At 42.7% G+C, this 14,950-nt stretch overlaps 1 protein-coding gene across 9 annotated transcripts in view; it reads right to left on the reverse strand.

Moving 5' to 3' along the window:
* Positions 1–143: 143 nt before the first annotated feature.
* THRB (thyroid hormone receptor beta) overlaps positions 144–14,950 on the reverse strand; it is a 377,294-nt gene continuing 362,487 nt past the window's right edge. For 7 of the 9 annotated variants that reach the window (XM_017893417.1, XM_017893418.1, XM_017893420.1 and 4 more), the window contains 2 exons: positions 10,443–10,701; positions 144–6,104 (listed from right to left, as the gene is read on the reverse strand). In XM_017893417.1, coding sequence (XP_017748906.1) covers positions 5,863–6,104; positions 10,443–10,701 — 501 coding nt within the window. In that variant the 3' untranslated portion in view covers positions 144–5,862. The remainder of the gene's footprint in view (positions 6,105–10,442; positions 10,702–14,950) is intronic. The other 2 variants (XM_017893423.1, XM_017893415.1) reach the window with 1 other exon arrangement.

A 14,950-nucleotide genomic window follows, 5' to 3' on the forward strand; every position in this document is an offset into this window, starting at 1 on the left:
TACTTAGTCATTTGAATAAAGAGTGGAAAAACTCAGAAAATAGTACTATGAACTGATCTGGCCTAGGGAAATAATGATGCTTGCCCCATCTTACCTGGACTGGTGTTTTCATGAACCAGGAAGAATGCGATCAAACACTGTTTTTTGGAAAGTGTTTATTTGGTTCATGTCCTGGCCAAATAAACACTCTGAGCTGAGCTTCCTCTGTGTGAAGGAGACCCGCTTGCTGTACTGAAATGGGATGTGGTTTCAGATTTACCTTTGGTGTGGGCATTGGTTGCTTTTGCTTGCCCACAATTCTCCTCCACTTATAACAGCAAGACTTGGAATTTTCTTTGAGGAATCATCTTGCCTCAACTCTCAGTCCATAGTTTAGATGAGGCTGACTGTCCTTCTTTCCCCTCACCCAGTTCCAGGATTCCTGAGGATAAGGTTGATGATGCATCTGTCTTCCTCACCACAGTGATTGGCTCAGGAATGGGCACATGACTCAAACTGGGCCAATGAGAATTAGGCCAGAATTTTCATTAGAATTGTTGGAGAAAAGAAATTCTCTTTTCACTATATTTGGAGCTGTAAAGCTAATCCTGGAACTATTGGAGGCCACCATAAGGTGAAAGACCATGTGAATGTTAAGTCTACATGAATGATAAGATAAAGAAAGGAGCTTCCTGAGAATACTGAGTAAATGCACCCAGATCCAGCCATGTCTGAAGCTTTTGTCTGCAAATACCCTAGATTTCCCAGATATTAAAGTCAATAATTAGCTTTATGCTTAAGCCAGTTTGAGTTAGCTTTTTGTTACTTGTCATAGAAAGAATCTCAATTAACATGTGTTCAGGGCAACTGAGATTGACAGTTGGCAGCTGATATTAATATAATTCCATGAGTAATATTCCTGAATAATTTGAGATGAGAAGATGAATGTTGTCCTTGAGCTACAAAACTTTACCTCTCTCCTCCCCTCATCTCTGTGGCCCCTTCCAAAGAGGTAACCCCCCCATCAGCATTTTATTTAGTTTCTTCTCTCCCTCCATACTTTCTTCTCAAGTACATTTGCTTATTCTAGTAGATGTCTGTTTATGAAATAAATGTCCTTACATCTTTGTTTCCCTCTTTTGGCAGCAGCTGAAGTGAGAAGTGAAGGCAACTCTTTGCCTATGTAGAAAATAATAATATTTAAAGAAAGAGACAGGAAAATATATCTGTTATAAGCTTTTTCTTTTTTAGAATTTAAGCTTATGAGTTTATCTACGCCCACTATATTCATAATTACAGTTTTATATCTGCATACAAAAGCTATGTAAAAATCCATTTTTCCCAAATATACAAATTTTTTTTGGATAGTTTAAAACATTTTGATCGCAGATTTCAACAGAGTTTTAGGCTGAAAAAAATATCACCATCTAGCAATATCACTTAACACTGTTTGCAAAACACAAATCTCCCAATGACTAAATCTTTTTCTATTCTGTAGTATTTTCTGATTCTCAGGGCATGAAAACATTATGGGGAAAAAAAAAAAAAGGATTTTCTATGAGGAAAGCATGGAGAACCAATTTGGCTCTATGGTCAAATTAAAAATGCCAAGTTAATAAGAGAGAACCAAAAGAAAGAAGTGGCATAATGTCACATCAGCTCATTCATGCCCTGATAATTTCTGTATCAACAAAACATATGTAAAGTGTCTTCTTTTGTCTTACATTGTGCTCCATAATTTACATGAGTATTATCTGCATCCTGAGGAGGACAGATTTATATTTGATTGTCTTGTGCATAGGGCGGGTCAACTTTAACTGTGCAACAGAAAGCCACAAACAGCGTTTTACCTGCACAATATTGCTCTTGAAGGCGGCATTAATTAATGTGGAAACATACTATAAATGCACACTTTTCGCATTTGCAAACATTTATACAGCACAGTAAAAATTCTGTGATAAGGCCAAACCTTTTTTCCCCAGTCTGTTTTCTTTTCTTTTTTTTTTTTTTTTTGAGTGTGTTTTAACGCATTTTTTTTTTTAAAGATTAAAGTAAAATGTCTCAATTGTAAAAAATACACACCGGGCAAATCCTTACCTGGATAATAAATATCTACATCACAGTACAATAAAATTTCTTCTCTATAAAATTTAAATATGGATTATAGTCTATCACTATCAAAAGAAACACTATGCTAATATTTCCATATTATTAAAATAACAGGAAAAATTACGAGCTTATTTTAGAACCTGATGCCATAGCCGTTGGAAAGGGCAAAGAGATTCAAACGTCGATCATCACTCTCCATTTGAAGAGGAACTGTGGCTTGGGTATTCACTTAAATTCAGTTCATGAAAAAGGTTTAGCCTTACAAATGCTGGCTACATTTCAAAAACCGTAAGACTGATTTCATAATTTATGACTCATGCAGCAAAAGGTCAATATGACACGAATAGGTTAGAGTTCCATAGAATAAAAAGGTATCACTGACAATGACATGCTTCGAGGGTGCTCAGCGGTTCCTTGGAGGCTGAGTCTGTGGGGGGCTTAGTGTCGAGGAGGGGCCAGGGCTTGTACCCCTGTTCAGGGAGGAGCAACAAGAACGGCGTTGCTGGTACAGAGCGAAGGCCTGGCAGTCCACCCCAGGCCTGCACTGCACACTGAAGAGCTGTCGCCCGGGGCACAGGTGAGGGGGTTTCGCTGGGCTGAGGCATCAACACGTCAAGCGCGTCATTGAGGACCGAGGCTCTAGAAAAAGCTCTGAGGCGGCACGTGGTGTTTTGAGCAGAATCATAAAGAAGAAAACATCTTACTTTTTTCATTGTTTCTGGAAATACTGCACGTCTAAATTGAACAGCAAAGTACACTTGAGGGCCACACACGCACACGCACGCGCACACGCTCACGCACGCACACACACCCCACACCGCTCATCCCTAAAAGGGAAGTGACTTATAAATACGAATCCCAGCATAATGGGTGTGTTCTCCTCTACTGAGACGTCTCCCTGCCGAGGGGGTGGGAGCGCAGGTGTGAAGGGTGTCTCCGTCAGGTCCACACTGGATTTGCAAGTCTGGACAATAGATGAAAAAATGTTTAGAAAAATCTAGAGCAAATCCCTCACAAATGAGTTTTATGAGATGGAGTCTTGAGATGCACTAAGTACCTCTGTCAGCTTCAGAAGGAAGGAGTTTAGTTTCAGAGTCATTGTCTTTTGAGTCCTATGGCCTTTCCTTTCAACCTGAAGTGGGCTAAGGCTTGTCCTACTCCACATGAAGTATTCAGCCTTCAACAAGATTTCCAGACCAGCAGTTTGCCTATTGAAGGCAATCATTTAAGGTGCCAAGGATCAAGTGTTCCTTTACTTGGGCTGGCTGGATGGCTGTTATATGCTATACCATTTGGCCAATTCTCGATCATGGTTAGTCCCCAAAGCATTCTGATTTAGCTTGAGATCAGGCTCTGAACTTATATTCAAATCTGGGTGTCCGATGTACTGAGGACCCTGTCAAACAAAATGAGGAAACTCCCCAGAAGGCCTGATGCTGCAGGACCCTGCCTGCTTGCCTTCCTCTCATTCCCTTTGGAAAGAAAGCTTGCCCCAGACAGCAGAGCTTCTCAGGGTTACCCTGGAGCACAGAGGTGGCTAAGTGTTTGTCTTCCAAAGCGTGGTTCCTCAAGGAGTCGAGAGGAAGCTGAAATATTAGCAGAGCAAGCACTTAAGGAGCCTGGCCAGAGACTGCCTAGACAAAACCAAACCCCAAAACGATCTGTCTGTAGATAAAGCAGGTAATCTGCCAATGACCTTCGTGCTTATAATTGTAAATCTTTTCACTTACTTCCTTTCTTTGGGTAACAAGTTCCATAGCAATGTTCTTGTTTCCTTTTTCCCAGAAGCCAGTACAATTGCTTTCATGCATTGAACATTTAATTCCCCGCTCCCAGATAATTTCCAATCACACTTGGAATTTTCAGTGCTGTTCCTCTTCTTTTTCCAAGGACTCTAAATGATTGACTAGTATTGTGTCAAATTATTATTTCGAGTCAATACCAAATTTATGTTCCTTAAGTGTTAAGTGGGCCATACTTCTTGTCTAATAAAGTTAGGAATTTAAGTGTTAAAAAAAAATCAAAGGAACCAGATTTTTTCCCCTTGAAATACATACAATATTAAGGACAGGAAGGGTTTTAGAGATCATGACTTATTCACCAGGCGAGAAAACCAAGACCTAGAATTACAAATCTACCAGCTGACAGAGCACGCCCTAGAACTCAGGCACCCAGACTTCTGGGCCAGTTATGCCCCACCAAACTTAAAGCATCTACTTGGTTTTCACAGTGACTTTCCTTCCTTTGTTTTTAGGTAAATCTCACTGATATGGCTTATTTTCCCCAATATTTCCAGGATAAGGCAGTAAAAGGTAGGCAAAGGAATACTTTATATCTACTATGCCAGTGGAGAATGAGATACATTCAATTGCATGGGTACATTCTATGCCCATTTTCTGACACTGAAGAGATGAAGTGTCACTGTTTGTTTTCTGGGCACAAGCTATTCTCGCATGGGCCATTGGGAAGGCAGGTTGGGCAGGAAAGGTAAGTGTGCACATGGTCTGCAGGTGTTTTCTATTGAGTATCTGTCAGGGTGTGCTATAAGAGGGACAGGAGGGTCAGTAGCAGGGCCAGTCTCTGTTTAGAGATAGTCAAGCTATGCTAGTGCCTCAGAGTCAGAGGGAAAAAGGGGACTAGGAGACATTTGTCAATGAGGCAAGGAGCTTGAGGATCTAACCAGAAGGAAGCATCCTCCAGCTATCGGGACACAAAGGGGCCCTCAGAACACTGCATTTCCTTCAACTGAGAATGTAGCTGCACTAATCTCTCCTCAGAATTTCTCTGGAAGAAGACTGAAATTTCAGCGTATCTTTCCTTGATTAGAATATTTGATCCATAGAGAAATCTGTTGTCAGCTCAGCAAAGATACAACCTGGATAAAGAAGTTCGGGAGCTTGGGAGATGACAGATCAGATGCCACAGAAAAGGGGTGCCACCCTGTGAATAGGTTTGATTTCTGTAAGTATTTTCTGAGCCTAAATGGGAAAGAAGCCTTCCTACTGTGAGGTAATACTATGAATTTTTGGAAACCATGGAATCACTGACATTGGTGAAGATTTCTAATTTCTCTGGGCTCACTGAAAATAATTATTTTCCTTGTTGGCCTCAATCAGTCAATATCTGTACATCCTTGAGTCACACCCTTGTATAACTTGAGTTAAATCTAATAAGGGTATAAAACTGATATTGGAAGGACAACTGATTTTTTAGGACACAAATATTCCTGTGCATTCCAAGTTATGCTCCTAGGAGACGATAAAGAGTGCTGGAAACAGCATGCTCTTGAACAGATGAAAATTTGTTCGAGTCTTTCCCTAAAAGGCTGAAAGCCACATCTAACTAAACGTGGTCTGTACTCTGCTAACTTCAGCCCTGCACACATCAGGATTGGGTGGAGGTGGTCGTATTATCTTGGTTTTAAGGCTTCTTTAGTGTCCTGCAGTGCCATTTTGCTGACTCGAGTCTCGGACTGGGGATGGGTGGGAGCTGGTGATGCTTGATGCTGGTGAGTTAATGATTGTCCCCCACCCCACCTCTACAACCGTAAAACCTTCAGAGCATTCACATCAAAGGACCGGAGAACGAAATGCAATAGTTTCAAGTACCCGCATTCCAGGGGCAATTTCATCCATGTCTATGCCAAGGACTACTTCCCTTTTCCCTCCCAAATAATCCCTCCTGACACAAAGAAACAAACAAAGAAGAGCTAGGCAATGGAATGAAATGACACCCAGTAGTGCTGTAGGAATTATGAGAATGAATCCAGTCAGTCTAATCCTCGAACACTTCCAAGAACAAAGGGGGGAAGAGTTCTGTGGGGCATTCCACCTTCATGTGCAGGAAGCGGCTGGCATGGCAGGCTCCTATCATCCGCAGGTCTGTCACCTTCATCAGGAGTTTTGGCCAAAAGTGTGTCACGTGGTGTTTTCGGTAATTGATATAGTGTTCAAAGGCCAGCAGGAAACTATCTTGGTACTTTTCTATTCTCTCAACACAGGCGAGCCCCGGGCGATCTGCGGGGAAGAGAGAAGATGGACATTGATTCAGAGATGGAACAGGGAAGGCTTGCTTTGTCCAATTCCAGGCCTTTAGTGGGAGGCGGGCAGATCTAGGGTCTTCCCTCTTAGCCAAAAGCATGGATGCAGCGTGAACTCTGGTGCTCCAGGGACCAGGTACCAGGGGAGTGGCATCATTTCTATGAAGAGAGGCAGTACTTTGTTCAGATAAATATCTCTGTTTAGACAGATCACCTTCTTGGGTGTGAAAGGTGATGCCTCCCTCCTAGGGTACAGGAGGAGAAGGCTGACAGCTGAAATATTCTGCAAGATTAGGGGAACAATTTTGAATTTTCACTGGCTGCCTGGGAGAGGGGAGAGGACTAGCACGGACATGCATAGAAAGGGGAGATATATGAAGGGACTGGGGACATTGCAGCAGGCCTGAGGCCAAAGGAGGAATGCGGAATAGTAAGACATTTCCTTGAGGACCAAGAAACACCATGTTTAACTTTGTGTTGTCTTCCAGGCTGCAATGAACTGGCCTTTCCCTTTCCTTATGCCTTTAGTAAAATTGCTACCATAGCAGCCTAGTTTTAGTCATGATTTTGGAATTGAAATGAAAAGAAAAGGGGAGGGGAGCTGTGCCAGAGTCACCCCATGCAGAGAAGAGAACAGCTACAGTGGGAGCTGGAGTGAGAGGACACTGGGACCCTGGAAAGCCCAGGAAATCTTCCCAAGTCCTGCATAGACTACTGGGCTTCCCACAGTATGTGGGAGAGGCTCAAGTCAGTTTCCAAAAGTGATAAACAAAGGGGTGACACAAGGAGGCTGGACAACTGGGGAATAGCTGGGCTGCAGACACTTGGGTGACGAAAATAATCTATAAACCTGGATGAATTCTTCAAATAGCTCCAGGAGGCCCAACACGCCCCTGCTCAGTTCTCTTCAATTCAAATGAATTCACACTTCAAAGGTCCAATTATGGAGGTGTTTGTATCAGTAGGAATCTAAACAGGGTTCTGCTTCATTGGAAAGGAAGAATCAGGGCTAATGTCTCAATTCACCCTTCTGAGTCTAAACAAACTAACAAACCATACGGGCTTTTGGAATCCCCTATTTAGCTCAAATGGAAATTTGTACATTTTTATCTTGTGTTTTCCTTCATATTTGATGAAGCTGCTCTGTGGATTTGCTGGTTCTCCCTTTCTCCCTCTCCCTTATCTTCTCTCTTTCTTTGAGTGTGCAAGAATTTTCCACAGGATCCTTTAATTTTTAATCCAGATAGAAGATCAACATATTATGGCTTCGGATGTATTCTTTCAAAGGGAAAATACAATGTGGGTTTTGTGGCATTAAAGAGATAAAGATGAGATGGTCACATAAATGACACAGCGAGTACGAATTGACATTTTGATGATGCTTGAGTTGCACTGAACAGGTTTATGAAGAGAGAAACATTTTAAAGACCGAAGACCATTTTAACTCCTTAAGACAAAAGTTCTCAAAGGAATGTCTTTCAGATCATTTTCATTTTTTCTTTTTGCACTGCAGGACCAAGGAACTTAGAAGTAGTGGCTCTTGGAAAAGTCTTTGAAGAAAAAGTCTAAGATATTGTGTAACTGAAATGGCACACAAAACATGGGGCTTAGAACATCAGGCTGCAGAGGAATTGGAGACTTGGAGCTCCGACAGGCAGCTATCATTTGCCAAATGCACAGTGTCTTGTAATATTTTCCTGGTCCTGGCAGTATTAATGAAGAGGGTCCACATCACTAGGGAGGGTGGGTTGTGAAAAGTTATTAAGTTGTCCTGTAGCTGTCAGGCAGTGTCAGCCTCACAACATGAGAGAACTGGGAAGAATCATTCACTTTGGTGTTTGATAGTGTCTGGCATCACATTCAGTTTTTGCCATCTCCACCTACTTCTCCCTTTATCTATCTTAACTATGATTTGCTTAATAATCTGTGAAACTGACTCACTAAAGAGGAAACATCTTATTATTCAGTAATAAAAATCCATTTGACATAAATAAGAAGATAACCACAAAAATGGATGCATGGCAAAAGCCTTTGTTACTCTGGAGCTGAAGGTTCTGGCTGAACATTGCTCCTGAGATCCACTCTCTCTTTGTTAAAAAGGAAGGTTAGTAAGTGTTAGAGAGGTGTTAAAGGCAGACTAGCACCACACTGAGTCTCTCTCCTTGCCTTATTTGGAAGGAGATTTTACCAGGAAGAGAAAACTGTCAAAGAAATAGCTATCTCATGGTGTGATTCAACATTATTTAAAAGTGTCTTTGTACCTCTAAAATCTCAGCTAAAAAAATTACCATGAGTCCCTCCAGAAATATAATTCCCGTGTATGTAGCTTAATTTCTTCATTTTAAAGGTCACTGAAGCCCAGAGAAGGTAGGGGTCACCCAAAGTCACACAGGGAGTGTGTGAGGAGAAGCTTGGATAAGCTATAAATTTCATTTCTCCGAGAATAATTCTCCTGAACGACTGTGGGCCCCATTTCTTGCTGGCTGTCGCTGGAGACCACCCTCAGCCCTAGAGGTTGTCTACAGCTCCTGTCATGGGAACTTTCCCCACATGGTGGTTTACCTCATGAAGCTGGCACGGAGAGTTCCTAGAGCAAGTCTGCCAGCAAGAGGGAATCTTAGATTATGTAATGTAATCACATGGGGGGTGACACCAAATTTGCCATATTCTCTTGGTTAGGATCAAGGCATGGGTCCTGCACACACTGAAGGACAGGAGATTATCCAGGGTGTGAACACTAGGAGGTGGGGAGTGTGGGGGGTTGGTCTGGAGTCTGTGTGCCACAGTGTACACGGGAGTTCATGATGCTATTCTATCTACTTACCCTTGAAATTTTCCATAATAAAAGGAAGTATTTCTTTTTGAAAAGTCTGCCATATCTAAAGTTCCTATAGTAAATACATTTCTAGATCAGCTTTAAAAAAATAATTCTAGGCCAGGCGTGGTGGCTCGTGCCTATAATCCCAGCACTTCGGGAGGCTGAGGTGAGAAGATCATTTGAGCCCAGGAGTTCAAGACCAACCTGGGCAACAAAGTGAGACCCGTCTCTCTCTACAAAACAATAAACAATTAGCCAGGGGTGGTGGTGTGTGCCTGGAGAGGCTGAGGCAGGAGAATCTCTTGAGCCCAGCAGGTCAAGTCTGCGATGAGCTGTGTTTATACCACTGCACTCCAGCCTGGGCAATAGAGCAAGAGCCTGTCTCAGGTTTAAAAAAAAAAAAATCCTATAGAGTTAACCAGGAAGCAGCGACTCTACAAAGGATTCTCGATGTATATTTTACCCACATATTCAGCCATTTATCCAATAAACATTTCTTGAATTCTACTGAACACTGGCCTAGGTGCTGGATGTAAAATTAGACATATCCACGTCCTCAAAAAAAAAAAAAAAAAAGTCCACAGGGACTTACGTGGACAAGTGAAGCAGGTAGTTACAGCGCAGAGTGACAAGTGCCAAAGCACAGCAACACTTGGGTGCCCTGAAAATGCAGAGGACTCTGAAACCACTTCTATTTAAAACTATCTTCCCTGAAAGGGTTTGATGTGTAGTGGCTTACAGACGGCTGCCCATTCTGTGCTCTCCTCCCATCTACAGGGGGACTGTTGAGTCCTGGCTGGCACTCAGACTTGTTTTGGCCAATCCAATGTGGATGAAGTGATGCTGTGTGATTTGAGACTGGGCCTCGTGGGATCTGCAGCTTCTGCTTTTGTGTGCTTGGGACTCTTTCTCTTGGAAATCAACAGCTAAGTAAGAAGTCTACCCTGCAGGAGGAAAGGTCGCATAGAGGGAGGTCTGAACCAGTGTTTGATGTCCCAGCTGAACTCCAGCCATCTTGGATGTTTAAGCCACTAAGTTTTGGGTTGGTGTGCTATTTAGCAGTAGATAACTGAAACTTCAGTTGTAGCTAAGCCACGAACAAATTCTAGCTTGCCTCCATGGTTTCCACACACAGAACTTAACACACAATCGTGTGGTCACTCACATCCATATCTGGCATACCCCAAAGCAGAAGGAGGCAGGTTTGGCCAGAGACTACGAAGAGGGCTGCAGAGTATCCACCAAAGGTGGATCAGTTCATAGAGTCTTTAAGATGGCTCCTTTGGCTTTTTTCTATCCTGGGACACTGCAAAAAGCATCAGACATCTGACACTCCCCTTTAAGTTCCCAATCCAGTGGCAAGTCTGCAATTTCTCACTGAAGAAGAGTGAGCTATATTCTGAAGCTAAAGGGGGACTGAAAACTCAAGTGATTGGAATTAGCACTAGACAAGCAAAAGCTCTTTGGATGCCCACTGACGAGTCTAGGCACACTCACCTGAAGACATCAGCAGGACGGCCTGAAGGAGGGCTACTTCAGTGTCATCCAGGTTGAAAGAAGACAGAGACATGCCCAGGTCAAAGATGGCGTCTGACACCACCCCAAGACCCCCATTTTTCAGCTGGCCCCGTGTCACTGCCATTTCCCCATTCAAGGTTAAAGTCTCACTTTCTGGGTCATAGCGCACAGCAGCGCGAAGGGACATGATCTCCATGCAGCAGCCTTTGAGGAGGATGATCTGGTCTTCACATGGCAGCTGAAAAGAACCAGCTCATGTCAGCAAAGAACAAATGGAAAAATGCCAGTCAGGAACAACATACAGTATCTCAAAAGCAATAGGAATAACCTTTTGATGAACATTTGTCCTGCATTGTTTGAGCCCATGGTTTTCCCTTCCCTACTTGGCTACAGGCTTTCAACAACCATTTTTCATACTCAAAGTTGGCTGTAATCTGCACCAACTTTAACGTCAGGAGTTTGCATTGCTTTTATGACAGATACAGTCCAAACGCTATAACAGTCGTGTGTGAAGCTGTGCTGATAACCCCTCAGTTTGGGGGTTTGTATTATAACTTCAACTGATAACTGCCTGAGAGCAGGGTTTATGTGAAACTCTCCATTTTTGTTTGTTTGTTTTTTTGTCTTGTAGCTTGAATAGGTAACGGCTTACCCTACTGTTTAGCTGGCAACTGGGCTTCCTTTTGGTTTTTGAAGCACATTTGCTCTTGGAGTCTCTTGGCACAAAACTAGAGGGTGGTTGGCAGAGATACATGTTGCCCATGAGGCCCTGAGATATAAGCTTCATCTAAAGTCACCCAGGGACTTAAAGGCAGAAGGGAGAGCAGAATTCAGTCCTCCTGATTCCCAAGGTTGTGTTCTTCTCAGCACCTTAGACACAGGATTACTCAACACACTGGGTCTTTCTGCCAGTGTTGCAATCTCCTTTTAAGCTCATTTGGTTACCCTGTTAATTAGGATTTGTGAGAATGTGGCAACATTAATAATAAAAAATACCTTTGCTCTTAGGCAAAATAATAAAAACCAGCATCTTATTTTCTGGAAGGGGAGACTGTTTAATTAAATGCCATTATCAAAGTAGTTGGAAGGCTATTAGTAAATGGGTGTGTTTGATGAACTGGGCATCATGCCCAGATTTCCATGCACCACCTCATTTAATCTTCACAGCAGTACAATGAGGTAAATATTCGAATTCCATATTACTTACAGATGTGGAAATCTAGGCACTGAGAGGGTAACAAGCTGGGTGTGGGGGTGAGGTGGTCACATGAATGTTTCATGAGTGAGGCTAGGATTTGAAACTGGATCTGTCAGAATCCAATGCCAAGAGAAGAAGGAAACATAACTCTTTTTACCATGGATATGACTGAGTTTCCATAAACAACAAATATGTGAGTAACACCTAATATCTATCTCTTCATTAGAGCAGTTACAGATTTATTTTGGGAAATGCTCTTGGCAATACTCGACCAGTCCAATTTAGGTTATTATATAAAAGTAATACAACTGAATTACGTCTAAAATACTGGGCATTTTATATTTTTCACTAGCTCAGCCTAGTCACTTTATCAGTTATCAGAATAAGTCATTGCATATTTGATTCTGGAATCCATACATATATGAATTCTCTCCTTCCACTCGTTTTTTAAAAAGCACTGCGATTTGCTTTTGTCTAGGTTCTGATGGTTAAACACAGATTGCTGGCCCCAACCCCTGAGTTTCTGCATTTCCCCCAAGTTCCCAGGTAATGCTTATGTTGCTGGTTCACAGAGCCCACTCTTGAGAATGACTAGCATAGAACAGCAACAAGAAGTTACTAATCAGATCAAACCATTTATTTTTAAAATGTGTCACAAAGTGTGCAAACTTGGGCAGGCCCCACCTTTGAAACCAATTCTGATTATAGATGAAGTAGAAATTTTCCTTTCCAAATTTCTAGTTTAAATACCAACTGTTGAAGATTAGTTCAAATTTAAATAAAAGCTGAATAAGTATTTGCAAAGGATCACCAATGGTTTAAAAACTGGGCCAGATGCCTTTTCCTTTAAGAGGGATTTGTAGGATCCTGGTGAGATTTGTTTCAACACGTGGGCAAATAATCTCTTAGACACCTGCCAAAATGCTTTCATTGTGAGAACACTCAACAAGGGCCTGACAGGCGGAGATGCAGGGATACTCCCACAGGTTCTTCCTGCCTCCTTAGGAGAGCATCACTCAGGTTGACTGGCAAAGACGACAGGGCCCTGCACTCTAGGAGTGATTTTGCATGTTGTTTTGGCAGCTCTGCCAGCGATGATTTTAGATCTTGTGAAGCCCCTGGTGTCATGCCAGTCTTGTTTGGTGGGTTGGCATGGATCTTAGAAGAACAATTATCATGAACACAGTTTGAATAGCAGATGTGATAAACTGCCTCTGGCAAGAGACCACTGGCTCTCAAGACCACCTGAGATCTCCAGCCCACTCCACGGGTAGCTCACGAACCTATACAGGTAGCTCACGAACCTATACAGTTAATTCCTCTCTTCTGGGTTTCCAAGAGAGTATAAAAGGCTAAAGGTCATCAGGAGGCCTCAAAGACAGAAAGCACATGCATCTCTGCTGTAAAGGTGCTCCCACCATCCCACCGCCATCGTCTTTTGTAGTCGGCAGACCACATGATATCAGGGTAGAAGGAGAGATGGAATCAAAAATGAAATAGGCTTGGACTTTTAGGGAAACTTGGATAGACAAGCTTGCCACAACCTGTGCTTGAAAAGTTCCATGTTGACCCCTCACCCTTGCCACAGACGAAAGTGCGCAGTGTGTTTGTTCCTGGTGGTGGAGACGGCTGCTGCTTCTGTTTTCTTCCTTCAACTGAAATATATCTTCAGTGGTTTACATGAGCTTTACATTTAAAAAAAAAAAAAATATCTGGGGGGTGGCATTCAAAGGGCACCATGTGACTGGCAGGCTGGCTGGAGCTGTAGAGGTAACAGACTCAATAGAGTTCCTCCTCAGACCCAAGAACTGGGGGCAAAGGGACACAGCCAGGGAGAGGACCAAGAGAGGTCCAGGAAAACACAACCATCCCCGCAAACAAAACAGAAAGATGACAGCCAGAACTGGCAGGAGTGAGGGGAAACAAGCCTGTCGGTGTGGATGTGAGAGTGCACGTACTTTCTCTTTCCAGGGCAATTTGGCAGCACATATCAAAAGCCTGTATATCTTGGTCCTTAAATTCCATGTCAGACATAGTCAGTGATGTGAGCAGGATATAGTTGCCAGAAAATTCACATCAGCATGTTTTATTAGTGAAAATTGGAAATGAACTATAGATCCAGTAAAAACAGATAACACAATTTATGGCAGATGTATTCTTTGGAATACTATGTGGTCATTGAAAATCATTTTGTGAAAACATATGTAAATGCTATGTCCTCCCATTGAGGGTAAAAAGTTAGTTCAGTGACAGGTGCTGGTAACGATCTGTTTCTTTATCTTGGTGCCGATCATGTGGGTGGGTTCAGTTTGTAAAAATTTATTGAGCTGCACTCTTATGACATATATACATTCTTTAATAAGTTAAAAATAATTTCATATACAGTACATTGTGGTATACATTAAATATATTTTATACTTCATATATATGTATATATGTGTATGTGTGTGTGTACACACATAAATATTTGAAGAAAGACTAAAATAGGTGCCAAAATCTTGTAGTGTTACCATAAATCATTACCTTTATTATGTTGTATAAATAAACCTTCAATGAATATGTGTAATTTTTGTAATATCCTCTAAAATGTTAATAGATGTCTACTTTTAAAAAAGGCATCAAAGGCATGGGCAGCTCCATGGCCAACACAGAGATATAAGTCAAAGTCCCTTCCTCAGTACCTACTGACTTCTTTAGGTGTGGGGTCTGAGTCATTGCTACTGCAAGGCCGTGGGTAGTAGCTTATCAGGTACCCTGGTGCTATAGACTGAAGGTCTGTATACCTTCAAAATCCATATATTGTTGGGGGTGGGGGGGTGGTGGGGGTGGAGCAAGATGGCCGAATAGGAACAGCTCCAGTCTCCAACTCCCGGCGCGAGCGACACAGAAGACCGGTGATTTCTGCATTTTCAACTGAGGTACTGGGGTCATCTCACTGGGGAGTGCCGGACAATCGGTGCTGGTCAGCTGCTGCAGCCCAACCAGCGAGAGCTGAAGCAGGGCGAGGCATTGCCTCACCTGGGAAGCACAAGGGGGAAGGGAATCCCTTTTCCTAGCCAGGGGAACTGAGACACACAACACCTGGAAAATCGGGTAATTCCCACCCCAATACTGCACTTTAAGCAAATGGGCACACCAGGAGATTATACCCACACCTGGCCGGGAGGGTCCCACGGCCACGGAGCCTCCCTCATTGCTAGCACAGCAGTCTGCGATCTAACCACAAGGCAGCAGTGAGGCTGGGGGAGGGGCGCCCGCCATTGCTGAGGCTTAAGTAGGTAAACAAAGA

Source organism: Rhinopithecus bieti, unplaced genomic scaffold, assembly GCF_001698545.2.
Source record: "Rhinopithecus bieti isolate Rb0 unplaced genomic scaffold, ASM169854v2 scaffold_23460, whole genome shotgun sequence".
Lineage (NCBI taxonomy): Eukaryota > Metazoa > Chordata > Mammalia > Primates > Cercopithecidae > Rhinopithecus > Rhinopithecus bieti.